Source organism: Chionomys nivalis, chromosome 2 (assembly GCF_950005125.1).
Source record: "Chionomys nivalis chromosome 2, mChiNiv1.1, whole genome shotgun sequence".
NCBI classification, from domain to species: domain Eukaryota; kingdom Metazoa; phylum Chordata; class Mammalia; order Rodentia; family Cricetidae; genus Chionomys; species Chionomys nivalis.
In genome coordinates, this window is record NC_080087.1 from 108810199 (window position 1) to 108837344 (window position 27146).

The 27146-nt window shown below is 46.1% G+C and overlaps 2 protein-coding genes and 1 non-coding gene across 5 annotated transcripts in view; 1 reads left to right on the top strand and 2 right to left on the bottom strand.

The window, feature by feature from the left end:
• The window catches only part of Usp40 (ubiquitin specific peptidase 40), a 78895-nt gene extending 66630 nt beyond the window's left edge, over positions 1–12265 (top strand). For 2 of the 3 annotated variants that reach the window (XM_057762105.1, XM_057762106.1), the window contains 8 exons: positions 1296–1419; positions 3004–3098; positions 4956–5074; positions 5741–5806; positions 7038–7248; positions 7375–7470; positions 8622–8716; positions 10685–12265. In XM_057762105.1, the coding sequence (XP_057618088.1) occupies positions 1296–1419; positions 3004–3098; positions 4956–5074; positions 5741–5806; positions 7038–7248; positions 7375–7470; positions 8622–8716; positions 10685–10796 (918 nt within the window). In that variant the 3' untranslated portion in view covers positions 10797–12265. Of the gene's footprint in view, positions 1–1295; positions 1420–3003; positions 3099–3197; positions 3238–4955; positions 5075–5740; positions 5807–7037; positions 7249–7374; positions 7471–8621; positions 8717–10684 lie in introns of those variants that run through there. The other variant, XR_009056681.1, reaches the window with a different exon arrangement.
• LOC130870608 (small nucleolar RNA SNORA26) lies at positions 4152–4268 on the bottom strand. The gene has a single exon (XR_009056752.1). It is a non-coding gene; the product is annotated as a small nucleolar RNA SNORA26 (small nucleolar RNA).
• Positions 12266–12887: 622 nt separating the features above from the next.
• Dgkd (diacylglycerol kinase delta) overlaps positions 12888–27146 on the bottom strand; it is a 98563-nt gene continuing 84304 nt past the window's right edge. The window contains exons 18-30 of the mRNA XM_057752500.1: positions 26626–26722; positions 24354–24464; positions 23299–23395; positions 23015–23122; positions 22067–22180; positions 21141–21275; positions 20642–20793; positions 19255–19366; positions 19083–19175; positions 18145–18264; positions 17078–17195; positions 15773–15903; positions 12888–14961 (exon numbers count right to left, since the gene is read on the bottom strand). Coding sequence (XP_057608483.1) covers positions 14872–14961; positions 15773–15903; positions 17078–17195; positions 18145–18264; positions 19083–19175; positions 19255–19366; positions 20642–20793; positions 21141–21275; positions 22067–22180; positions 23015–23122; positions 23299–23395; positions 24354–24464; positions 26626–26722 — 1478 coding nt within the window. The 3' untranslated portion in view covers positions 12888–14871. The remainder of the gene's footprint in view (positions 14962–15772; positions 15904–17077; positions 17196–18144; positions 18265–19082; positions 19176–19254; positions 19367–20641; positions 20794–21140; positions 21276–22066; positions 22181–23014; positions 23123–23298; positions 23396–24353; positions 24465–26625; positions 26723–27146) is intronic.

Here is a 27146-nt window from a genome sequence, read left to right on the forward strand (position 1 = left end):
ATAAAAACATAGACAACTTTGCCAAAATCTTACCAATCAGTCTGATTTCCTTCCTAGCCTCTAAATAAAATGAAAATAGCTATGTGTAAAATAAAATGTCCAAATTCCAATATTCAGACAAATGGCATTTATTTATTAGAAAATGCAGACAGTATAGAAAGCTGAGTCAGATGATAAATAAAGCTCTAAAGTGGAAAGCAGGAGTCACACCCATGTCTTTGCCCCATTTTCCTGTGTATTCTTCTAAGAAGAATGTACTGTAACCAAGCATTACGGTCCAGTGAGGGTGAAACAGGAGGACAGTGAGATCCTGTCTCAAAAGAAGAAGAAAAAGGAAAGGAGGGGAAGGGGAGTTCAAGGCGTGCATATTTATAAGCTGTGAGTTAACGAGGGTGTGCATCCTTTGCACTTTGCGGAAGCAACACATCTTTTCATTATTTTAAACTCATGTTCTGTGTTTGGATGCGCTTAACCATGTCTCGAGGATCACATCAGATCTGCTTTTTTCTCTTTCATAATTTCATAGAGTCTTATTTACTTTGCACAGTGATCTTTAAAGTTAATGTTTGAATAGGTATATGATATAAAATTCCAAATGCCTAAAATGTTGGGCCAGGAAATATTGGAAGGTCTCCTCTTACCCACCCTCACCATCCCGGTCCACCATGTAGGCATCCAATTTTTTCTGTAGACTCCAGAGGTTACGTTTTGGTGTGTGTACATTCAAATATGTGTTCTGTGTGTATATGGTATACATGTGCATATTTTTTCACTTACACAAATGATTATATGCTATATACCATATTTTGTATGTAGCCCATGCCAACTTTGAATTCACGGCAGTCTTTTGTTTCGGCTTCCCAAGTGGTGGTATTACAGGCATGATCCCTCTTGCCTGACTTCTACCTAGTTTTTTCATTTGAATTTCACTCTAAGTATGTGTTGTATCAATCATATGAAGTTTCTCATTCTGTTAGTAACTACATGGTAGTACACTGTGGAGGTGCTTATATTGTGTGTGCTGGGGATAGAAGGGAGGCCCTTGCCTATGCTAGCTAGTCTCTCACTCTGCCACTGAACTACATCCCTAGACTTATAATTTATTTAGCCAGTCTCTTCCCAGAAAACACTGTAGAAATGTGCATGTGAGGGCTGGCGAGATGACCAGCACTCAGCATGTACTGCTTTCCAAAGGACCCAAGTTCGGTTCCCAGTACAAAAGCAGGCAGCTCACAACTGCCTGTAGCTCTCTAGAGGTAAGAGTGCAGACTCAATCCTAAAACACTGTTCTTCAGGGTTTCTTGAAGGTACCCATCTGGTGGTACCAGCCTGCAAGGCTGTCAGGACACTGCGAGAGTTGGGACCACTCCAATTGTGCCTCTTCTCAAGAGAGCAGCTGGGGAGCTGCTCCCACCCAAGGTAAGAACAGTGCTGTGAGAACCAGCTGCAGGACTTATATCCAATGCCAGTGCCTCAACAGTTAGAGCACTTGTTGCTCTTCCAAAGGACCTGAATTCAGTTCCCAACTCCCACGTGGTGGCTCACAACCATCTGTAACTCCTCTTCAGAGCATCTGATACCCTTTTCTTCCCTCCTCAGACCTGCATGCACATGGTGCACAGACAGCTTGCAGGCAAAACACCCGTATACATAAAATACACACACATATATGTATGTATGTGTATATGTGTGTACATATATAATGTATATAAACTTTTAAATATATGTATAATATATTTGGGGGACATTGAGAACCACTAGTAAGCTGATAGTGGTAGAATGCACTTTTCCTCCCGCTTCTAATGAGACTGAAGCACAAGGCCAGCCAAAAAAACTTACCAAAACCCACTTAGGAAGAGAACTTCCTCATTTAATTATGTAGAATCAACCTGCAGTTTCTTAGTATGTATTAGTAGGGTACTCCACAGTAATCGAAGAAATATGAAAAAATGAAATTTATGCCTTGGCAATGCTGAATCATTCATGGGCAGCCCATATATGGCAATTCTATTGAACTTGTCCATATTGGGTTTTATGGTCTAAGTTGATGAGAAAAACTGACCAGGTCTCTTCCTCCAAAGAAATATAATTAATAAAATTAAAATAAAAATGAATGTGGATATCCTGAACTTAAATTTTACTTATTAGTGTTTACATGGTTTTCCATGAAAGAATATTTGACATGTATCCCCCATAATATCTTTTGTGTGTTGACATGTTCCCCTGTCTTATCGTGTGTGTGTGTGTTCGTTCTTGGGGCATATGTGGAAGTTATAGGACACCTTTGTGGAGTTGGTTCCCTCTTTCTACCTTTCATGGATTTAGGAACTTGACTCAGGTCACCAGTCTTTCACAGAAAAGGATTTTTATCTGTTGTGCCACTTCACTGGCCACCATGTTTATGGTTTTTTTGAGACAGGATCTTGCTGTGTATCCCTTACTGGCCAGACAATAGATCAGAGTGACCCAGACATCAGTGATCTTTCTATGCCTGCCTCCAAATACCGCATTTGTGTGCTCACCACTCAGGCACTGTCTTTTGGTTTGCATGCACAGATCCTCTTGTTAAGATTTGCTCATTCCATGAATATTTACTGTATAGAGTCTGCCACAGCAGACACTGGTAGACTAAAACCATGACTGCCTGCCTCTTCTTGAAAATCCTGCTCTTAAATATGCACACACATGGGGAAATACACAGAAAAATTAAAAGTTCAGGTAAGTGTTCTGACAAAGAAAAAGAGCATAGCGTATCTGACCAGTAGTCTTCTGTGAGGCAGGGAGGGATGGGGGAAAGCAGCCACAGGGAGATAGCATTAAGTGTAAGCCATCACACTCCCTGGCTGCTGAATGGCTAACAGGAAAGTCATGAGCAGATACAAAGGGCTCGGGTCAGAGGTTCAGACCGTGCTCTGGTGAGCCTGTTTTCAGTCTGAGAACATGGCAGAGAAACATGAAGTAAGGTTAGGTTCTTCCCAAACATTCATCTCTGTCCTTTTGAAGGTGCTCCTGTCCCCGAGCCTGCAGACGTTTCCCTCCTCTACTTGGGTGATGTGAAGATCTCAGAAGAGGCCACATTGGTGGAACTGAAGTCAAAGGTCAGGCCCCTTCCTGAAGCATTCTTTGGTGTTGATATGGCTTCTTCCCAGAAAATATTAATTAATATATTCTTCTATTTCCTCTTCCCCCAATTACAGTCTGTCCTGATATGGCATGTGTTATATGCCATGGTCAGGGGTAAGTATCAGCAGGCAGCCCATGTTTGACACTTCTGATATCTGTTGGTGCCATTGCCCTGATGGTTTCCACTCACCCAATTCTCACAGGCATGCTGTGCTTGTGTTTGGATCTGTCCTCAGGGGCCTGTGGCTTATGTTCATTTTGACTTTTTAGGAAACATGGCTTCTTGAATCATCTATAAAGCATTTCCTTTAGTTCTTCATTTATATTGTTTGTACATTGTGATCCACTTGTCATTAGTTCCAAGCTGTGTTGTATGGGTTCCCTTGGTCAGCTGAGCACTGACTGTGTTAGGATGCTAACCTGGACATTTGTTGTCTTGTATGTCACATTTTCACCATGCAGATGGGAAGGCTGGATGATATTACAGCACACAGCGATGGGACAGTATCTTGTGCTGTTAGACTGCTTCCACTACTAAAGGGACAGACACAGTACCTAGTATGACCTGCAGTGGGCATCTTTTGTGTCCCCAGTGAAAGAAATAACCCTCCTTGAGAAAGGCAGTGGCTCCATTCCCATGAAAACAAATGGGAAGACCTTTTTATTCCTGGTATTCAGTTGAAAGATAAAAGATGGCCATTTTTTGGCCAAAAAAAAAAAAAAAAAAAAAAAACAATGCCCAATGACTGCTTCATCCCCCAGGTAAAAGGTGCTTAAAGGTTCCTGCCCTTTTGGAATTAGAGCACGCAGTTTGGGCCTTCCTGTTGAAACAAAAGTCTTTTAAATATTTCAAAACCAAAAGTCCTATCACCAAAGAGCAGATGTGTTTGCAGACTGTGTTCACGTAGATGAAAGATGAAGAAGACTCTTGGCTTTACTCAAGCAGACTCTGCGTGTATGAGTTACACCCATGTAGAACTGATTCTTTTTTCTTTTTTTTTTCTTTTTTTTTCTTTTTTTTTTTTTTCATCTGTGACTCCAGACAGGATCCAAAGAGGAGGTGTACAGTCTCCTCCATGGGTTTTATGGAGAGTTCCTTTACCCTTCTGTGTTAGCCTCTTTAGAACTGATTCTTAAGTGGCTTTGTAAAAACATAATTAAGAAGTTTTTCAGTTTGAGTGTAATGGCACATACCTTTAATTCCAGCACTTGGGAGGCAGAGGCAGGTGAATCTCTGTGAGTTCAAGGCCAGGAATACATATGAATGCCAGGACAGCCAGGACTACATAGAGAGACCTTGTCTCAAAACAACAAACAATAACAACAAAAAATTTCAGCCATGCTTGCTGGTACACACCTATAATTACAGTACATAAGAAGCTAGGCGGGATTATCCAAAGTTGGCTGCAAAGCAGGAGCCTGTCTCAAATTTTAAAAATAATAATATAGTTTTTTTTATTTGGATTTAGAAATAGCTCATTTTTCTGGTCTGTTTAAGTGAAAGGAATATAAAAGTACCAGGATATACTTCATTTAAGACAGAGATATTTCTGTAATATTTTGGATTTTTTAGACAGAATATGATATATCTATCTCAGACTGGCCTGGAATACAAACACGTAGCTAAGGATGACCTTAAACTCATCCTCCTGCCTCCACCTTCCAAGTGCTGTGGTTGTGGGCATGTCCTACCACACTAGACTCTGCTGTGGTTTCTGATAATGTATTGACATTCCAGCACTGAGGTGCTTGTACCCTGGAGTCACGTAGTGTCTCAGTCAGATGCTCTGGAATGCTTTTCAAGTCAGGCAAAATGTCTGTTTCTTTTTTAGGCCATGGCCTTGCCCTCTGTCTCAAAGCTTGCAGTCCAGTCCACAGCCCTGCTTAGGGTCTGGACAGTGGAGAACAAGCGCCCCAGCAGGCTCTTGCGCACTGGCTGGCGGCAGCTCAAGTGAGTCTCAGTGGATTCCTGGTCCTCCTGCTGTCCCTGTGGGTGCTGGAGAGCAAGAAGGGCCCATGAGGGAAGCTGTCCCATGAGTCAGATTTTCCCAGAAAACCCATCCCTAGGAACTTGTATTGGATAAGCTTCTTGTCCCAAGTTAACTCTGGGACAAAATCAGCCTCCATACTAAGATCAGACATAGAATTGTGCGTTTTCTTTGTGCTCTAGAGACTACAAGATCATAACTTAAAGGATTTCCGAGTGACTCGGGAATTAGAGCTCTTTGATATTCAGGGCTCACACATGTGACCAGCTGCTCTACCTCCAGAACCCTAGTGGGAATGTTTAGGGCATTTGATTTTAGTTTCCTTTAGCAAGAGCAGCCCTAACATATTCTTTCATGTCCGTCCAATTATCAACCAAAAAGCAACCCACCTACCTGTAGCCAGAGGAAGGTTTCATTGTCATCTGAGCATCTTCATAGAGCTGGGCCCCCATGTATAGTGAGGAATGACCCAGGGCCTGAGAAACAGCCACAGCAGTGTCCTAGATGTTCTCCTTTTCTGAATGCAGCACTCGAAGGCACCCCTTTTGTTAAGGAAAAGGTTTAGAATTGGGGCCTGGGGCTTGGAGAAAACCTAGTGACTTACTCAGTTGCTCTGTTTCGATTCTCAGGGAGTACAGACTGGGCCGGAGAGCAGAACTCTGCTTAGAGCTTCTTCAAAAAGAGGAAGACTTGGGGTAAGGAAGCCCGTTGCACACCTCCCACAGGGTGGCAGTTTCCCTGAAAATGTAAGAGCCTGATGAGAAATGTGTGCTCCCACTGCTTCTGAATAGTCCAGCAACTCCAGCTGTGACTGGTGTGGCTGAAGCAGGAATACCACAGATTCAATGCCAGCTTAGGCTATGTAACAAGAACCTGCCACAAAAAAAAAAAAAAAAACCTAGATTGTGTTGTAGAGATCTATGTGGCTTTCTGGTATTAACAGCGGTGGTTTTTTTTTTTTTCTGTCATACCCAAGGAGCTGCACATCTGAGACATTAAGGGCTGCACACTCATAGCCCTCCCCAGAGCATGTGATTTATAGTGGGTCCGGTCACTCTGCCCTGTTGACACACTGTGTACTGAGTCATGGACTTGCTGGTGTCTGTCTCCTGGTCTATTATATGAGTGCTATGAGAGAGTGTTCATTTTTTCATTGCTGCAGCCCCAAGATCCGCAATAGTATCTATAGTAATTATTTATACACAAAAGAAGTACCCTCAGATCATCTATACTCAAAGCATTTTGTGCTTTTTGCGCATGAGGAAATGTTTAGATGACCTTTATGATTATCAGTGAGTGCTCCCTTCCTTTTCCCATTTCAATTCCATCCGGGCCTGACCCTTCCTTAACCCCAGTCTCTTTATAAGAGCACATTTGTAGAAAGGGAGATTAGGGATCAATTGGATGAATACTTTGAATCTAAGTCTTAAATGCTTTGCTCTCCTTGAAAGTGAAGTCATGATGGTTTCTAGTCCCATACGTAGCACTCACGAGTACTGATTTCACCCTCAAATCCACATTGAGTATTTATCATTTAGATGCTTCCTGAGTTGGCAAATGAAAACAGGGTATCTTGTTCATGACTTTTCCAGTGCTGTGATTACTACTAAGCTTTTTTACAACAGGCTTATAAACTTCTATTTTATGAGCATGGGTGATTGTTCTGTATATTTTTCATGTTTCTCCAGAACCGATTTGTTTGAACCCCTTATCCAGAGTGACCAGACTCTGGATAATGCTTTTTGTAAACAATGTCTTTTATAGCAGCAGCAGCAGCCTTGTGCCACGCAGCTATGTTTTCTATGTGCCCCTTGTCACGCTGCTGCAGGAACTCTAACAGACTTGGGTGGGGAGCCTTGCCCATCATGGTCTGGAACATTCATCTTTTCTGTGCTTTTGCCTGGTGCCCACTTTGCTCGTCTTCAGCCCTCGGGATGTGCTGCTGAGGACACAGCTACACATTCCCGGTGAGAGGGCCTACACCCTGCCAATGGACCTGGTATGGGACACCACCCGAGGATGGACTGCTGGCTCCTTGAGGCAGAGAGTGGCTGATTTCTATTCTCTTCCTGTGGAGAAGATTGAAATTGCCAAATATTTTCCTGAAAAGTTTGAATGGCTTCCAATATCTAGCTGGGTGAGTTGGGCTTTCTCAGAGAAAGCAGAGCTGGTTGACCTGACGATAGAACAAAGTTTTTCACAGTGGCAGATAGTCCCATGAAAACTTCAAGTTGAATTTTATTGATATTTGATTTTCCAATAGAATCAGCAAGTTGCCAAAAGGAAAAAGAAGAAAAACCAAGATACTTTGCAAGGGGGACCATATTACTTGAAAGATGGAGACACTATTGGCATTAAGGTAAGTTAAAAGTGAATATACCATTGGAAACACAAGGATCAAATGTTTTGTAGAGAAACTTATCAGGTAATCTCGTTTTACATAAATTGTTTCAGAGAATGAATAAGAGGGAAAGACAGAAATTCATTGTGTGAGAGAGGAAGAGCTTTGAGACCAGCACTGCCAAGGACTTAGGCCACCTTGCTTATGATGACCCTTCTCCTAGTTTCTTTGTCTGTCACTATGATACAGTACCCTGACAGAAGCAACTTAAGGGAGAACGGGCTTATTGTAGCTCACAGTTCCAGAGTACAGCCTATAATGGTGAAGTCACAGGGTCTGGAGCATGAGAAACCTTGTCACATCACAACCGTTGTCGGGAACAGTGATTGAGTACGTGCTTGCTGCTCACCTTGCTCCATTTCACACAGTCCAGGATCCTGTGTCCAGAGAGTGATGCCACTTGTAGTAGATGGGTCTTCCCACCATAGTTGAGGCAATCAAGAAGCCCCCACAGACATGCCCCTCCCCCAAGTGATTCTAGATCCTGGCAAGCTGACAGGTAATACAAACCATCACACCCAATAAACATAAAAATCTAACTCTAAGAAAAACACTAGCAAAAAAACAGGCATGGTGCCTTAGACTTGGACTTGGGAGTTGGAGGCAGGAAGATTATAAGTTTTGGGCCAGTCTAGACTTTAAATTTATTTTATTCGTGTGTGTGTGTGTAGCTATGATGCCTGTGCATGCAGAGAGGCCCGGGGAGGACGTTGGGTATCCTGCTCTAGCATTTTGCACTTATTCTTTCACTGAACTGGTGGCCAGCAAGCCCTGAGCAGACATGTCTGACTTTTTCCACATAGTTTCTGGAGATTGGAATTCAGGTTCTCATGCTTGAACCACAAGTACTCTTACCTGCTAAGCCATCCTCCCAGCTATAGGAAGGGCAGAACAGACTCTAAAAGTTATCTTCTGATCTCCACACATTCTGTGGCATGCATATAAAATGTGTATACACACATATGCAAATATTGACTGAAAAAAGAGTCTTAAGAGTTTTTCAAAACTCAGTTAAGTCTGAGTATCTTGTTAATTTGAATATTTTACTACATGCCTGTTCTAAATGTAGGCACGACTGAAAACTTGGTCTTTATTGTTCTGAAATGTAGAATCTCCTGTTTGATGATGATGATGACTTCAGCACAATCAGAGATGACATTGGAAAGGAAAACCAGAAGCAGCTGGCTTTGGGGAAAAAGAAAAGGTAACTCTGAGACTTGGCCAGGCCCCACTCAAAGGCCACCAGGAATGAAAGCTGGCATTCTTACTGCCCTTTCAGACATGTCATCTGATCTTCTGCAGGGCCTTAGTTGTCACCCAACAGTGCATGGAACGTTGTGAATTGGTCTTGCTGCTACTGTGTCCTGTGTTCAGCCAGGCACAACCCATTTGCATGCTACCAGAATGGCTGTGTCCTTACAGCCAGCACTGCTTCCCATTTTGTCCATCTTATTTTTTGAGACTTGATGTTATTATAGGCTTCCAGATTCAAAAGCTACCAGTGGGCTCATTATGAGCTCACCTGCATAGTCAGTATCATTGTTACCTACACACCTTCTCAGAGCATGCCTACTCTTCACTGACAGCCCATCACAAATGGGATTTTGGCACTCTGCTGCCAAACGCCGGTGAACCTCAGAGTAACTGGTGGCATAGATACTAGCTTATCTGTAGAGTATGTCTTTGTGAGCGTGGTGGCTGGGTCAAATGCTAGGGCTACTGGCGTAAACAGACCTGCTAGTAGGAAGGCCAACAAGCTAATAAAAACATAGATTAAAAAGTATGAGCAGACAATTCACAGAAGGGAAGTGCAGACAGCTTGTCAGCATACAGAAAATGCTTAACTAAGTTCATTCATTAACAAAATGTCAATTAAAACCACTACACATTTCAGCATTGCTGAAATGATGCCACCCTGGAAAGAAGACAGTGCCTGGTACAGTGGCCCAGCTGGAGGTATAGAGCTGGAACACCACTTAGAGGTGCTTTCCACTACTGAGGAGCACACACTTGTCACACAGCAGTACCCTCAGAAACTCACTTTTCATAGACACTGCAGAAAGGAGTGCCAAATTGTAGTTGTATCAAAGAGTTCCACAATATCCCAGAAAGGAGTATTAACAGAGGTTTATTTATTTGGGGATAAACTCACAGTAAGGGTAGTGATCCACAGTCCACGTAGTGCACTGGGAACTGGAACCGAATCCAGCAGAAAAAAAGAGCCACACATGCTTATAGTGCACGAAACCACGCCCAAAGTGGGCCAGTATTTTAAAGACTATTGACTGAAGGAGTTCCCACAACACACAGTAGCTTGAACTCAGCCTTAGCATGAGTCAGTCACGGGAGTCACCTGCAGAGGGCATGTGCAGTATGAAGGACAGACCAGCAGCCACAGTGTCATGCTTGTGTGTTGGGAGTCACAGTGAAGACTGGTCTGCTACGTGGTGAGAGTGGTAGTTACCTGGGGACAGGGACTGAGGGAGCAAAATAGAGATGCCTGAACTGTCACATAAGTGTGTGGTTATGATTTGGGAACACTGTGAATGTTAATTTCCAACCTAAAATGTGCAGAAGAAAAGGGTTACTCTGTTGAATGTCTAGCCAGGGATGTGGGGAACTACCTTCTCACAGGGATGGCATGAGAGTGAACTGGGGCTCTCAGGTGTGCAGTTTGAAAACATCTGTCCAACTTGCAAACCCTGTTCTACCTTGAGCACTAGTATCAGGAATTCATCTGGGAGCCATTCTAAGTACCCTCGGCACAGGGGCTGGAGAGATGCTCTTGACTGCTTTTGCACAGGACCTAGCTTCAGTTCCCAGCACCCACATGCTGGCTCACACCATATATAACCCGTTTCAGGGTACCCAGTGCCCTCTTCTGACTTCCACAGGCACCAGGCATGCAGACAAAACACTCATATACATATAAAAATAAATCTTTAAAAAAAAACAACTGCCGGGTGGTGGTGGTACACGCCTTTAATCCCAGCACTCGGGAAGCAGAGGCAGGCGGATCTCTGTGAGTTCGAGGCCAGCCTGGTCTACAAAGGGAGTTCCAGGACAGGCTCCAAAGCTACAGAGAAACCCTGTCTCAAAAAAAAAAAAAAGAAGAACTAAATAGGCCCCTCACCCATGACTGTGTATCAGTGACACCCTCTGTCTCCCACAGCCGAGAAGTACTACGTGCACAGAGCAGTGATGTGTTCTCCAGTGCAGGGATGGTCACTCGGCCCCGGGGACCAGAAGCTTCTCTGTCCATCCATGTTGCGAGCTTCAGATAGCCCCTGCAGCCGTATGTACTGTACTCCAGATAGAACCACTCTATCAATTCCATGACTGCTGCCTTGTGGGTTTATGGTGGACAAGCTGGTTGACTCCATAGCCAATGATATCAAGTCTTCAGCTTTGCGACAAAGGGATGACATTTCTCAGACCAAGCAAGAGTACCTGATCACCATTTCTGCGACACAGCAGCTGCAGAGCTGGCCCAGACCCAGACACTGTGCCAGTCAGTATGGCATCCTAAACCTGGCCCCAGTAGCCTCTTTACAAAAAATGTACTCCTGGACAATGGCAAGTTGCTCAAAGAGGACAAATCTGATAGGTAAGATACATGGTCAGTTACTTACACTGTTGAGGTGACCAGTAAGTCATCTAAAGCTGAAGCTGCAAAGAAAGGGTATGTGTGTCCTGAATTCATTCATTCTTGGTTCCAGCCTTCATCATAGCATGTGCCTCTTCTTGGGCCAAGTTCAAAGTAGGACTCTAAGACAGCTGTGCAGGAAGAGCCAAGTACGGCACTCATGGCTCAGGCTGACATTCCCTTGGTGTGATGTTTACCACCTATAGCCTGGCAAGAGGCAGGGCATTGCAGAAGCCTAGCACAACAAATCCAGGTTCCCAGTTGTCCTGAGCAAGCTGAAGCCTTTTCCTTCTCAGTCAGTACAGGTAAATAGTTCATCTAAGAGATCTGGTATTCATGTACTGAAACTAATACACTATCAAAACAGCATCTTTACTGAACTGGCAGGTTTGGGACCCTTGGCTGACTTAGTCTACGACAGCACTCGTAAGAGGAGTTGTCAGGGTCTCAGCTTCTTATCAGCTCTTACATGTCTTCATGTAAGAGAACTAAGGTAGGAAGAGACAGGGTTTAAAAAGTAACTCTGGCCTGGACTTCAGCTGTCCCTTGCTGGCTAGTTTTTCACATTCTGGTATAGCCATGTTGGCTTCTCTATGGTGCTGACACTCAGCAGGTAACCTGTTCTTCCTTCATCTTCCCGACACCGTTTGCCAGAGTCAGTGTCATTTTAGGTGACCATTTCTGTTGAAGCACTTGTATCAAAGATGTTGGACTTGGACTAGTGACCATGACTTTGTGGCTACACACCAAGGGGTTCCAGGAGACCAAACAGTAAACATTACTTGACTATACCTGAGCCCTCTGGGTAATGGCTACTGTTTCTTGTACTGTAACTGACATAGCTCCTTAGTTTGTCCTTTCAACCCAGCTTCTGGCACAGTACTGATGTACAAGCTGAGACACTTTGCTTATGTCTTGAGCCAGAGGCTCCCTGACTCTAAGTACCTGGAGAAGCCAGAAAACATGTCTCAAGTGCTGGCTGCAGCCCAAGCCTGTTGACGGGCCTTTCTATTTGGCTGGTTTTTGTTTGTTTTCTTTTTAGTTGGGAGATAGAATAGGCTAAACGGGGGGTGGGGGGACACCATTAAGACTTTATTAAAGAAAAATAAACCATTTTTAAAGTTGCAGTCCTTGGTTCTGTCATACACTGACTGCTTTATGTTCTGCTGCTTGAAGAGACCTTGTATGCTCCGGCATACTTCAGACACTCAACAAACATGGCTTATATTAGAAATACTGCTTTCGGAATAAGTATATTTTGGCTTAAAATAAATCTAGACTCGTGGTTAAGTATTTTGGTAGAAACTGGCTGTCACATAGCTCTGTTCACTATTCTGGGAACAGGATCTGGCCAGGGCCAAAGTGGTACCAAGAATTTCCTGTTCATCTAAAACTGTGGTTTCATAGCTGCTAGCTTCCCTCTAGATCATACTTAACTATGAGGGACTCAATAGCTCCCTCTTTTAAGGTCAGTAAGCCAAACATCGGTGTATGGAAGTGATTCACTGCACCTTGACAAGAAGCATGACTAGCTGCTGCAGTCCACCAGCTGAGACATCTGCACTAACTGACTTTTTTGTTGCTAATGACTAACCCAGGGCTGTGCTGACTGAACAGCCCATCCAACAGATACCCCCACCCCAATGCAATGACTCTGTTTTGCTTTATAGCTACTTTTCAGAGCAGCAAGCAACTGTCAGAGCACAGGAATGAGGACAGGAATGCTGACTGTGGAAGATCAAAAACAGGCTTGTTTTTATTATACACAGAAGAACTTATTTACAACTCTCTGATGCGGACTATGTACATAACAATACAAGAGGCGTCTGCTCCAGGTGATCACTATAAATTAAGATTATAAATATGAGGGTTAGCCCCACCTGCAGGCACAAAACCTTTTCTCCAATTCCCCAGGGATCTTTCCTTCTCTCCCTCTCTGAACAGACTGGACCTCTCACTTCTTGTTGACTATATAACACTGCTGTTTTGGTCACTGACAACTGATTCCCAGCACCTCTTACCCAAATGCAATGCTTTCTCAAGAGGCCACTGAAGACTTGAGTGTTGCCCTCAGTTGCTTTTCCTCCTCCACCAACCTAAGTTTCAGTTGATCTGTCACAGGCTCTATGACTTCTCGAAGGTCAGATGATCCATACCTTCACATTCCAGATTGAAAGGTGACACTGTTTTCATTCAGGGCTGCTTTCATGGAGGCATCAAGGTCCACAGGCAGACCAGAGATTTTTCCCAGCGCACATGTGATATGTAATGGATCCCACAGATAACTGGCAGTTGCTTTGGTGGGACTCTAGGCCTAGGGCACAGTATAGCAGGAATTGCACTGTAGGCTCTCCATTCTCCACTCTACTGGCCAGGGCTCTCAGATGTCCCTCAATGAAGGGAAGATGACCAAGGCATCTGCAGAACAAGCAGCACTTCAACCTTGCCTCCTTGGCAGCCCCCACCCAGAGTCCAGCTCAGCACTTTCTTCTCATGTCGGATAGAAAAGCACTGGCAGAGTTCCTCTCTGGCTGAGGATAACAACCCAGCAGCCCTCCTGCCAAGGCTGAGCTAAAGTCCTTTCCAGCTGGTATACAAGTCCCTGTTGAGGATTGCCGTCTCTGAAGGTGGGGAAACGGGTTAAGTCAGTGGCAATGAAGGCCAAGGGCATCCCCACCTAGGAACTACCCATTAAGAGTATAGTCTGGGTCTTATGGAGCTTTTGCCACCAACAGTACCACCTGCTGTTTCAGAGCCAATTCTGCCCAGCAGATAATGGCAGGGCAGCAGCAATGTGGGCTATGGTTAGAGTCCTCACAGACACATGAGAAGTCACTACAGAGCCTGAGACTCTAGTCCACCTGAGGTGGACCCCAGACTGCCCCTAACAACTATTCATTCTCCCATGGCATACGTTGTTTCCAGCACTAGGAAGCTTGGTCTCCACCATAATGCCAAGCTAGTGTAAACTCATCCTTGTCTGCCGAGACTGGACTGCAGACACCTCTAGCATCCTAAGCAGATACATGGACTGTCCACATGCTCACAGCCGGAGGCCTGGACTAAGCAGGAGGGCTTTCCTTTCCTCCTTCACAGATTTTAGGCCTGGAAACATATCCCTGTCACTTTCAAACCAGGAAAGTACATAACCTTTGTTTTTAAAAATTAAAATTTGTGAACAAAAGGGACAGTAGCAGTGGGCGGCCTTTGCGGGGCTGCTGTGAAGAACCACAGAGTGGCTGTCAGGCACAGAGAACATTCTGGTGAGGACCACTGAAACTGGACCCAACTCTGCTTCTGAGACCTAGTAGAGGTGGAGATGGTACTGCCCAGTGTAACCAATAAAGGACACTGGAAAGGAGTACACAGGACAGTCTGAGCATGTGGCCCAGGTAAGAAGGTTCTGCAGAGGTGCCAGATGCCGGGAGGTCAGGCTTCACCATATATTCCCTGTGGCCCACAAGGCAGGTCAGCAAGAGCCACAAGTGGATTGACACAGTCTTCCCCGAATGACTGCAGCTAGGAAAAGTATTCTCAAAGGTAGCTGTGTTGGTATGTTCAAGACTCCAAAGCTGTAACCAACAGGCATCAGGCTTCCTGTCACTAACAAAGGGAATAGCACCATGAGAAAGGCCAGGGGCTGAGTGGTGGCAGTATCCTCCCTGGGCCTCAGTCTCGGGAGGAGCGGAGGATGCAGGCAGAGAATGCAGAGGCTAGACCTCGGCGGCAGGGGAGCTCCGGCTCAGCTCCTTGATCCCACAAAGGATCCTCTTCATGTGGCCCACTTTGGTCACGCCGAGGTCCTGCAACAGAGAAGTCAGGCAACATGGATACCAGGAAGAGGGCTCAGGCCAGAGGCTTTATAGATTGGCTGCCACAACAAGTTTTTTCAGTCTCTTTCTTCGAATACAAATGAGGAAAATATCAGCAGATGAAATAGGAAGGAATTGGCACAAACGTCAGTCATGCAGATACCCAACATGTGGCTCCTGTGCTCTACAAAGACTGCTGTCATGAAGGACAGCCAGCAGACAAAGAACAGAGGCCTGACAGCAAGTGGGTGGCAGGTAGCTTTCTGCCACCTTGGGACAAACCAGAAACAAAACCCAGAAGACAGCACTTTAAGGCCACACAGGCCAGGGCTCAGCTATGTAAGTAGAGTGCAATGGGTGCAGACCTGACCACATGCACAGGGAGGGGAGGATGAGCAGTCTGACCCTCCTCCTGGGCTTGAGAAAACCAACTCTTCCATCGTCACTCCTTATGGAACACAGTAGGACCCACCAGCCACTGGGACCTAGAGCTTATCAGCTGAACCTGTGACCACAGGGCTGCATGCCCTAGTTTCTAATGTTAGAATAGAACCTTCATAATGTGGCTAAGAAAACCAAGGCTTTCCCCCAATGTGTCTGCACCTGGCCTTGCTTATCTGTGTCAGAGGATGTCACCATTGATAAAGGCAAGGACCATGGTCAACCTGAGGTACACAAACAAGTCCACGAACTGTGTGATGACTGGTGATGCTAGGATGCGGCCAGGTCAGGGAAGAGGACATAGCTGAAAGGAATGTGTAAAAGCCCAGGTGTGGGTTCTAGGAAGACACCTGTGAAGTACCTTGAGGTCCCTCCGCTCCAGGTGCAGGAGCTCAGAGCCCCGGATGTCGTGCCGCGTGAAGATGTCCTTATACTCACAGAGACTGAGGTGCTCCAGCCAGGCAGCAACCTCCTCTGTCCCCCAGAGGTGAACTGTCAGAGACGGAAAAGCACGAGTGCAGTGAATGCTCAGAGCCCAGCAGCCAACACCAAGACACCCAGCAGTGCTACCCAAGATGCCTCCAGCAACCAGCACCCAAGACACCCAGCAGTGCTACCCAAGATGCCTCCAGCAACCAGCACCCAAGACATCCCAGCAGTGGCACCCAAGAAATCCCCAGAAGCTAGAACCCATCACCTAACCACAGGCACTGTGCTCCAGCAGTGCGGAGGAGATAGAGCCACCCTCCTCTGAGGGACATGCACTGCAGGAGTGCTGGCTACTCCTGCCAGGTTGGTCACCAGCCTTTTGGATACCTCTAAGTTCCAGAGGCATTAAACACCACCAAACACAATGGGAACATCTTGGTGACTAAAGCCAGCATTTCTTCCAGCTTCCAGAGGAGCTCACAGCTGGAGCACTACAGGGAGACATGCAGAGACTGAGGCCATGCAGAGTCAGATCCACCATCATTCACATAAACCCAATTCTAGACAAACATGCAAAGATGAAAAATCAAACAGGAGCTGCCCTGAGTGGTGACAGATGCCACACCAAATCCAGTCCTGGCCCCCAAAGGTGCCAGACACAGCCACAGTGCTCTGGGCTGACCATTGAGATACATTTTAATCCCCAATTTACTGATCCAAGGGGAGATCAGTAAATGTCCTTTAGCACCATTTCCTATTGATTTCTTCACCCACAATCACTGGTTGCCTGGAGTGCCAGACTTAGGAACCTTGATCAGTGAGTCAATTAAATGGGAATCAGCAGCCTGCCAGAAGGAGCAGACATAGAGGACCCCAGCAGTCTGAGTTTTGTGTCTCCAAGTTTGTCTTGTCATTTCTGTTGTCGTCCTCCCTACCTCAAGCCCCCAAATTCGGAGTAGGCAGGTCAGCTCAGTTGCCCATCACCCCACAGTCTCCATGGAAGGTGCACTTGAGCAGGGCATTATCAGTCAGAATCCAAACATAGAGAAAGGAAGCAAGCAAGGTTTGGTCTTGTAGCTACAAGACAGACTAGTGCAGCCAATGTGACTAGGGATCATAGCACAAGGACCAAAGGGAAGAGTCTCAAGGCTGAGGAGAAAAGCAGAGACCAGGAGAACTGAGCCAGGACAGCTGGCATTGACAGCCAGAGAGAGACACGAAGGAGAGAGGCAGGTACCAGGGGCTCCTAGGCTACTGTGAACTTCTTTGTTCTTATTATTTTTCTCCTTTTTAAACTTGGTCACGAGGCGGAATTTACCACTGCGGCTGCGTTTAGAAAGATCCAGCATCACATTCTGTTGGAGAGAGTAGGAAGCACTGAGAATGAGGAACTCATTTGCTAAGACCAAATCTATACTTGGGGGTTGTGGGTAGGAAGAAACATATTCATTAAATGTTTTACAATCTCATACATTTCTTTGGGTGACTCTTAAACACGGTTTAAGTTATTTATTTGCATGTAAGCCATGTATGTATGAGTGCCCAGCAAGACCAGAAATGGGCATTGGATCCCATGGAAGTGGAGTTACACATAGTTGTGAGCTGCCTAATGTAGGTGCTGGGAACCAAACATAGGTCCTCTGGGAGGGGTACTTGTGTTCTTAAACTCTAAGCCCCAACATCCATCCCCAACATCCTCATCCTTAGTTTTACACACTGCTGCCAAAGGTTCCAACAGACTAAGCTGGGCAGAGATACTGTTTTGTATCATTTACCTCCTGTAACTATGTTAAAGAGGACATTGTCTCCTGTGTTATAGGAGGCCAAGATGACTTTTTCTCTTGACTATTCCATCTCTAAGACACCAGAAGTCCAGAGGCAACCTAGGGCTTGTCCTTGCCAGATGCTTCCCTCCTCTGCCTCCTTCTGCAGAAGATTCTATCCAAGGGAGAATATGCCCTGGAACCCTGCCTGTCCAAACTATTTGATATGCACCAAGTTGGAATGTGAAATCCCCATAGATGCAAACTGTGAATGGGGATTGGACACATCAGCTCAATCCCTGCCAATCCCCAAGAAGCTGCAATGGATCTCGTCACAGCAGTGGGCTAGCTCCACATCTTGCCACCTGCTTCACCCCCAGTCCTGACTGTTTCAGTGGCAGTAGGGACACATTTGTCAAGGGTCATTTTAGTAGAGAAGTCTCCAGAAGGCATACCAGGAGCTCCAGACCAAAGCTGCCTCGAGGGCTATATTGCACACAGGGACGAACAGCATGGGCCATTAAACTCAAGACCAACTTACCTCTTCCTCACCAGGCTCCATGGGCTGGCAGAGCCAGGGTGTGTCTGTCAGCTTCCTGAGCTGCTGGTCTATCTCAACTAGGGCAGCCCCAAGCCGTTCCTTCTGAGGGGGATCCAACTGCTGCTCCAGAGGGAGGGAGAGAAAAGTGGAGCTGCTAACCACAGCAAGCCTGGACCAGCCAAGCAAGGTGTGTAAGGCTTAAATCAAGCTCCTCATGCATGGCTATAAAAACTTTGCAGAACTGGAAGCTAAGGTAAGGCTTGAGCCCAGAACCTCCCTTCCTTAGGGAATAGGTGAGGATGGATGGACCTGTGCCCTGGCTTTGGGAAGCCACACGCAGCAACCCTGACACCTGGCCAGCTGTAGTCCCTTTAGGTTTTTCTGTCACCAAACAGGCAGGTCATGCTCCTCCTACACAAGCACGGGAGAGAGCTAAGGCAGCAGCTAGAACATTCAGGACAGCACCACTTTGGAGTAGAGAACGGGATACTAGTCTGGGAGTCTTCATAAGGCCCTTCCATGCCATACTGTAGCTAGTGGTCAGTCATCCAAGCAAGCTCCTAGAGCTTGGCAACACCCCCACCCCACCCAATAAACCGAGGGTTAACCCAGCAGCCAGTTTCACATGTTGAGTAGAGACATGATAGCACAGCAAACCTGATATGTGACTGGCACCTAGCCATAAGAGGAGGGTAGAAACCTCTTTTATCCACTCCATGGATATGGTTAAGAGAGGTCTTTAACATCTGACAACACCCTGGCTGAGATGTTGCCAAAGAGTGTGACCACAACCCAATGGCCACACGACATGGTTTTGAGGTCTCTTCCTTCAGATTCAGGACCCTGAACCGGAAACTGCTACCCTTTAGTGTCCAACACCCTGGTGACAAGGGTCATCTCACATATACCCAGAACCCTGTTGTTGCTTATCAGCTCACCAGGGCCATCTTCCCAGCCAGCAGCAGCTCTGTCTCACTGCGTAGCACTCTGATGTTATTCACCATTTCTAGAACAAAGCTGCAGTTCAACCCCTAGAAGAACAAATGCATTCATGTGGAAGGCCAAGAGCTACAAAGGTGAGGAGCAGTTAGGTCCAAAAAGACCAAGTACCTCTGCGGTCCTGGGCTTGCCGTATACTCGCTCCATGGCTTTGGAGCTGGCATTGACAGCATGTGCGAGTTCCTGCTCCATGTCTCTGTGGGACTGCGCTATTTCCCGAATGCTGAAGAAGGAAGGAGGCACATGTCAAGCCTTTACACACTGCTTATGAACACTCGGAGGACAGATGTACGTGGTCTGGCAAGCCGTCACAACCTCAGTCACAGCCACTGGCACATCACATCTCCATCAGTAACAAACAGTGGACTTATGTGGGAAATATGATATCAAATCCTAACTTTTCCAGGAAAGAAAATGTATAAAATGCAACCTCTCTTATAAAATGAAAAGCAGGAAGGCAGCTTTGCAGACATTCTGGCCATCAAGAAACTCAGAGACACAGACTGCACCAGGCCAAGCCATTCTGCAATCTGAAGTTTCCTACCTCTGAGGGAACCTGGTGTGATGATTAATTAGCTCTGAGACAGAACAGCCTGGGCAATACCAAGGACCAACGAGAGGGTGGCTCAAAGAAGATGGGCGAGGTTGGATGGGACAGAGCGTGCTGGGTGAGAAGCTTGGAGCAACTTGCACATCCTGTGGAAATCATGGACTGCTGATGGCTCTCAGAAGGCTGTCCTAGTAAACACCCCTTCCAGGCAGGCTTACTAGGCTACCAGGGACGACTACAAAGTGATAGGACCATAGCCCTTGCAAAACAAGGAACTAGACAAACATGGCTGATAGGGAAGGGAGCAGAATGGGAGTCGCACTAGTGTCAGCTACTTGCCAAGGAGAGACAACAGCATGGAGGCAGAGGAGTCTACAGATGCCCACAAGAACCAAAGAGAAACTGACCTGCTAAGGAGTCTGAAGCCTCTGCCCCACGAGAGCAAGGCAGACATGGCCGGGAAACACACAGAGCACCCACAGCCAGAGCCAAAGAAAAAGCCCAAGAGAAACAAAAAATGGACATCCAAGGGCACTAACTGGTTTGCAGCTTCCCAGGAGAATTGAGAGGCTAAGCTGTTGAAAGGACAAGAACTTCTGGAGAAAGTCCCAGGTAAGCAGAGAGGAGCCTGCAGTGGCAATGCCACAAGGACAGCTAAAAGAAGAAAAAGCCTGTTGGTTTTCCTGAATAAATACTAAAGCAGGGTGCACACTACTCTCCAGGGCACCTGAGGCCTTTCTCAAAAAGCCAGCATGGGATTTAAAGATTTAGTGGCTCTGAAAATCCCTGTGGATCTTACATTTTCACTGTGCAAACCTGAATAACCAAAACTAGGTAAGGAAGCCAAGCCAGAGCAGTCAGGCTTAGGCCCCTCAGTGAAGCAGAGCCAGCAAATGGGAATAGAAGTCCAAAGGCTTGCAAGGCCTCAAGGAACACAGCAGAGCCTACCTGTGAATGAGGCCCCCTGCTGCCTGCCCAAACTGGTCCATCTGGGTAGCTTCCTCCTCAGACAGGATCTCGGGGTGCAAGGAAAAGGATGGTGGGCGGGGCAGCTCACACTTCTGTTTGTCCTCCCAAGACTTCAGAGTGTTCTCAAAGGCCTAAGACATGAGAACCAGAGTCAGACTTCTGTGCCCTCCCTCCAGAGGGTGAGCACACACCTGCCCACAACACACCAAGAGTTCAGCAAGGTAACAGCTATGTATGAAAGAGATCTTAGTTTCATGTTTTGAAACATGTCTCACTATATAACCTTAGATGGCCTCTTGCCTCTGGATTACTGAGACTACAGGGTATGCCACTACATCAGCTAATCTCTGTATGGTGAAGAGAAGCCTAAGAACAAAGCATCAAACACTTTTGCCTCTCTTATGAATGTACAAGTGAGCCCACAGGCAAGCCACTGGTAGCCCCCACCCCACCCGCCCCTGCTAGCAGTTGTTCTTACCCTGTCTCTGGTCAGAGTCTGTGCCCTGTTCTTGTGCACAATCCGAATATACCCAGGTGGCTGGATCCAGGCTTCTCCATCCACCTGCACAGGCACGCCCTCGTCCCCCAGGATGGAGATCTTCACTGTGCGACACTGGGCAGATGCCATTAACAGTTATTTAGGTGCCAAGGGTTTCAAAGCACCCACAGGCCTTGCTGCTCTGAGTGTCTGGCTGTTGGCCTAAGGCCATCCTTTTCTATCCTCTGCTCTGTTGCCCCACCTGCCCCTACTGTTCCCTCCCCAGACATGAAATAAGTAGAGGCAGAAGATGTGCAGACAGATATCAAAGTGTAAAGGAGTCAGTCGTGATCCATGCTATGTGTAAACATCCCCAGGGCAGAGCAAAGTCCAACAGCAGATGATGAGGCCCTGCAACTCTTTATACAAAAATGTGCCCAAGAACAAAGAGGTAAACTTTATAAACAGCTGACTATTGGAAACAGTGCAAGAAGACATCAGCAAATCTCACCCAATAGATTTTATCAGCACTCCGCTGTATATAAAGTCACTTCCTCCCTGCCCTTCAAGTGAATGGATCTGTACCACCAGCTCATCAATACTGTCAGAATTAAAGAGAGCCTCAGAGTTGTGTGCCAGATCCTGGTGTGCTCACCCACTGTTACAGATAGCTCCATGCCCACAGTGCACTACTTCTGCAGCAGACATGGCTCAGATGGATCTTTTTTACTCCGGCAAGGCTCAGAGCACTCACTGGGAGAGGGAGACAGAGTGGGGCTACCTTTAGATCCTAGGAAGACACCTGTATTTCTTGGGTCTGTACTGTGAGCAAATCTGGGAGTCCTAGGCCAGGCCTTGTCTCTCCAAACAGGGATGAGTCCCCCAGAAGGGGATGGGCTAGATCTCTGGAGCAGCATGGCCAGTACCTGGGCAATCCGATGATGCTGTAGCTTAATTACACGAGACACAGCCATTTGCATGCTGCCGAACACAGCAACCACCTCCAGAATCTTATCATCAAATGATGGAGCTGCAAAAGTCTGAAAAAGCCAGCATGAAAGCTGTCTGTCCCACTTCCCTAAACACCCTGCCCCTTGTTTTGCTTCCTGCTCTGGGGGCTCTGATGAAGCAGACAGGCCCACACCCTCAGGTAAATGCAGTGGTAAATGCAGCATCAGGGGGAGTATCTGTTACCCAGGTAGCACAATGCCTAGGACTAGCTCTCACACCTGCTACTTATTAGCCATGAGACCTCAGACAAGTTATTCATGCCCTTCTTCCTTCAGAGCAAAATAACACTGCTTGCTCCTTAGGGGCAGGTATGTGAAATGAATGTGCTAACAGATGCTTACAACAGTGCCCCACTCTTAAGTCTACAATAAATGCTAGTTGTTTTCTTTTTAGTTACATGCAAAGATGCCATTCCCCTGGTTAACGCCTATCGATATCTTCCTACATTCTTAGCATAAATTCCAGACCTGCCTGCCCTTGTCTTCTATAGCCCCATGCAATTGAGGCCCTATGGACATCTCCCTTCTCAGTGCATGCATTTTACACTGCAGTTAGGGAACCTTTCTCTATGCACTCTATCCCTTCTTGCTTCTCAGCTTCTACATCTTGTTTGTAATACCAGCATGGTGTTTTCCCCATCTGGTACCAACCAACTTGGTCAGGCTAAATTCTCCAAGTCTCAACTACCCCTCACTTGATCATATGTTAGGCCTGCCTTCTAGATAGCAGGCTAATATCAGTGAAGGAGCCTGTCTGTCTGGTCTTCCACCATGGCCACTGTCAGGATCAGGGATATATAACATCTAGTCACAAATCCCTGACGTTACTAAGCCCAGCTCACCCACCTCAAACCCCATACGTACATCATCTTCCTTGGTGCCCCCCCAGAAGTTGGTTCCTCCGGCATAGCTGGGAATGTTGAGGACAGCAATTCCCTGAAGACTTGGGAGAGGAATCGGGCGCCCATCGCACTGAGCCACAAAAAGGCAGATGGAGAGAAAAAAGCAATGCTCAGTATGCACCAGTCCTTCCCCAGCACTAGATATCCTGGAGGCCTGGGGTGAGGAGAGCACCTCAGGGAGTCCAACAGCAATGCTCTATAGCCAAGGGTGGGAAACACATGCAAGGCCAGAAGGCTACCACTTACCTCAAGCAGGACCTTTTGCTCCAGGTTCCTGTAGGTTCTGTGCAGCAGTTCTTTGGTGCCAAGGACACCATACCACATCATGTTCTTGGTCCGACTCCTGAAAAAAGAAGTATTACCTTGGGCAGGATTTCCCTTAGACAGTAACTTGAATTACTGCTGCAGAACTTGGGGAGTCAGCAGCTGTGATAGCAGGACCATAACAAGAGAGTCTGGGCTTCTCAGACATGCAAAAAGAGTAAATTTACCAATGAGGAAGTATGCTACAAACTGACATTCTGTCAAGAAAGCAATCACACCCTGAAAAACAAGTTAAGTGACCCTCAAAAAAGATTATATATCATGACTTCTGAACATAAAATTATGCTGGGGAGATGAATAGTGGATAAAGTGCTTGCTGTGCAAGCATGAGGACTGGAGTTGAATCTCCAGAACCTACATACACACAACTGGATGCGGGAGAGCATATCCATAATCTCAGGGCACCCTGGCTTGATGGAAAGCAAAGCAAGAAAATCCCCAGAAGCCCATGAACCAGCCAGCCAGGTACATAGCAATGAAAAAATAGAAAATTTTCTGAAAAAAGGGTAGAAAGCAATGAGCACATGACACTTGAGATAGTCTTCTGACCTCTACACATGCAGTGTAGCATGTGCCCATCCACACCTACTCACACATATACAAATAAATAAAATTATGCTTGCCATAGAGAATTTGGAAAACACAGGAAAGCACAAGGGAAAAAATAATTTCCAAATCCCCAACCTCTGTAAACCCTATGTCCTGATGATAACTGGGAGGAGACTAGGCAGTCTGTAGATGAGCAGAGTTCTCCCTACAAACAGTGCTGGGACAGTGACCCTGCAGCACACTTGTGTCACCTGCCTCTAACAAGCCATCACAGACTCTGATACTAGGTAAGAGACAACCGATTCTAGTCATCCATCATAACTAGCTTCCTTGTGTCCAGTCTGCCCAAGCTGGCCAACCCCTTCCTCTTCTAAGCTGGATTATTGAGCTGCCTGCTTTCCAATCTTCTGACAATAAGGATTACCTACCTGCATTTCTCTGGGTGCTCATCACGCTTGTTGTTGAAGTCCAGAGATATCTTCGCATCCAAACCAATGCCAAAATAGTTGTTCATGACACACTTCTCTGTGTAGTACTCTCTGCAAAGGTGAGTTTAAAGGCTCACAACAGCTCTGCCTGACAAGTTCCTTCACAGACTGACCTGCTGCCATTTCTCCCATAGAGCAAAACTCATCACTTTTTCCAAGTTTTGCTGGTGTTTCACTTTAGTGTTTTGTTTTGTTTTCCTGTGTTTGAATGTTTGTTTAGAGTTTGAACCCAGGGCCCTGATTCAGGGTTTATTTGGGGTGTTTGTTTGTTTTGGTATGAGGTCTACTGAGACATAATTCACATACAATGTCACTACTACTTTAAAAAGTACATGATTCAACAGTTTTTAGTATATTCATAGTCCTTTCATCTCTACGATCAAATTTCAGAACCATCATCACTTGCCCTGGCTCCTACTTCCTTGCCATTCTGACCCTAGAAATCACTGATCCACTGGAGGTGCCTATCCAGGACCTGTCAAATAAATGGAATGAAACAGTGTGGCCTGTCTCTGGCTCTTTTCCTTCACCCACAGTTTATCTTTATTGCAAAGCAATCTTCCATTATATGGACACACCATATTTTTGTTTATCATTAACTAATGGACATTCAAATTGTTTTATGTTCTAGTGATGACTTGGGTGCATTAATGCCTAGTGTTACTGTAGACACGTGTTTTAGAATCTCTAGAGTTTGCACCATGGGCAAAACCACTGGCACACAGAGCTTCTGGTTTGCCCTTCTGAAGCACTGCCAGTCTGTTTCCCAGGTATCTTCATGGCATGCTTCTCAAACATCCCTATACTGCCCAAGCAGTCTCTGAAGTGAAAGGGCAGTGACTGAAAATACCTGTACCAATGTCAAAGGCCTCCCTGCTCCAGAGCACTGCTGGGGACTTGTCTTTGGCACTGTCGCTGCACTCACCTACTCCTCCATGGGTGTGTCCTACCCCATGCTCTTACCCCAGTTCCAGGGAAGAAGACATTGAGGAGGGTAAATTCTGAAAACTCCCATAGACACTGGACATGAAGAGGGGCTCCGCAAAGCTTGCACCAGAATTCTAATATATTTTAACCGATGTTTCTTACAAACTAATGAAAACCAGTATCTACAGTAAGAGCCCTTCCTGATCACACATCTAATTCAAATGCCTTGTAACTGCTCAGAAAAGCTCTGGGGCCAAGCTATTTTAAGAGCCAAAGAACACGTGATGAATAGTATTTATAGGTCCGGGCAGGGGAAGTAATGCAGAAAATAGGAGGAGAGAGGAGGTTGGGTGCAGGGATCTAAGGAAGAGGAAGCTATCAATGACAGAGTGGGGGAAAGTAGGCTTAGTTACAGACGGGGGCCATGACATCAAAGGATTTGGTAAGCAAAGGAAGTCTCCTGTTCCAGGGTCCCAAGAGTGCTATCCCAGAGTGACTACAGCTCTGGGCCTGCTGAGGAAGACCATCAGAGTCTGAGCATAAGACCAGACAAGGAGCAGAGACCCATGTACCACCAGGCTGACTGAAGAGCCACCTTACCAAAACAGGGCCTCTGAACCACACGAGTACTCCATCACACCACACCAGACAGTAAGAGCAGGCAACTTATAGCCAGCTGTCACTAGCCTCTAGCTGCCCACAGCTGTAATCAATAGCAAGAAAAAGATGTCTAGAATATTGTCTTTTTAGTTTGAGGAATACCATCTGCAGTGAGCTCTAATATACAGAAGGGATCCATTAAAACACTAGGCAGATGACCTCAGGGTATTAAAACACAGCAGAAGAGGTCACGCCTCCACTGGAACACAACATAGAGCAACAACCAGACTTTCTCTCTAAAATCCTGTCTCCTGGGAACCCTAAGACCCAGGGAACAACCACATAGAGGATCTTTCAGTCCACAAATGCTACATCATTGAAGGGATGGCAAACGCCATGGGAAAACAAGAGACAAGGACAAAAATATTGTAATGAGTAAAGCAGTGTCAACACAGTCAACACTGGTCTGACCTGGGACAGGACAATAGCAGGTCTGTCCTCCGCTGTCCTACAGCAGGCTATCGGGAAGGCTCTCACACACTTCCAAGGCTGCAATTTTCCTCAAGAGCAGCCAAAAGAGAGCCTGCTACTCAGCTGTCTACTAATGGCTCTGACTGATTTATTAATCAGGCCTCGGCACTCTGCATCCTAACAAAATGTCCCATTGATGTTGCCTCATACTCACAGGTTTTCAGGTTCAGCATTAAAGGGATCAGCATTAATTAGCAAGCGACTGATGACTGAGCCCCCTGGCAAGGAGCCAGACATCCCTGCCCGAACACCTGAAAGGGAAGAGGAAGAGGGTGCTGGCCAGGAACTCTAGACAGAGCAAATCAAATCTCCAAGGTTGACACCACATATTCTAGAGGACAACATTATAAACAAGTGCTCCAATTTGACTAACAATTCAAAATCCACCACCATCCCGTATTTATGGGACAAAAGTAGGCTGTATTAGACAACAGAATTTAATACCCAGAATACACCTTAACACTGTCTCCTTGGGTTTTATTTAAACAGGTACTGTTCCAGGCTGGGGATACTACCCTGTAAGTTACTGGTCAAGGGAGACTCTAGGAGCTCCCAAAACAAGTACTATTGACATTGCTCTTGGTTGTCCACTATAACTACATGGTAAAACTCTTGCTAAAGACACAGCACACTTGGCTTTCAGGACAGAGAGAAGTCAATCTGGAACTCTCTCCC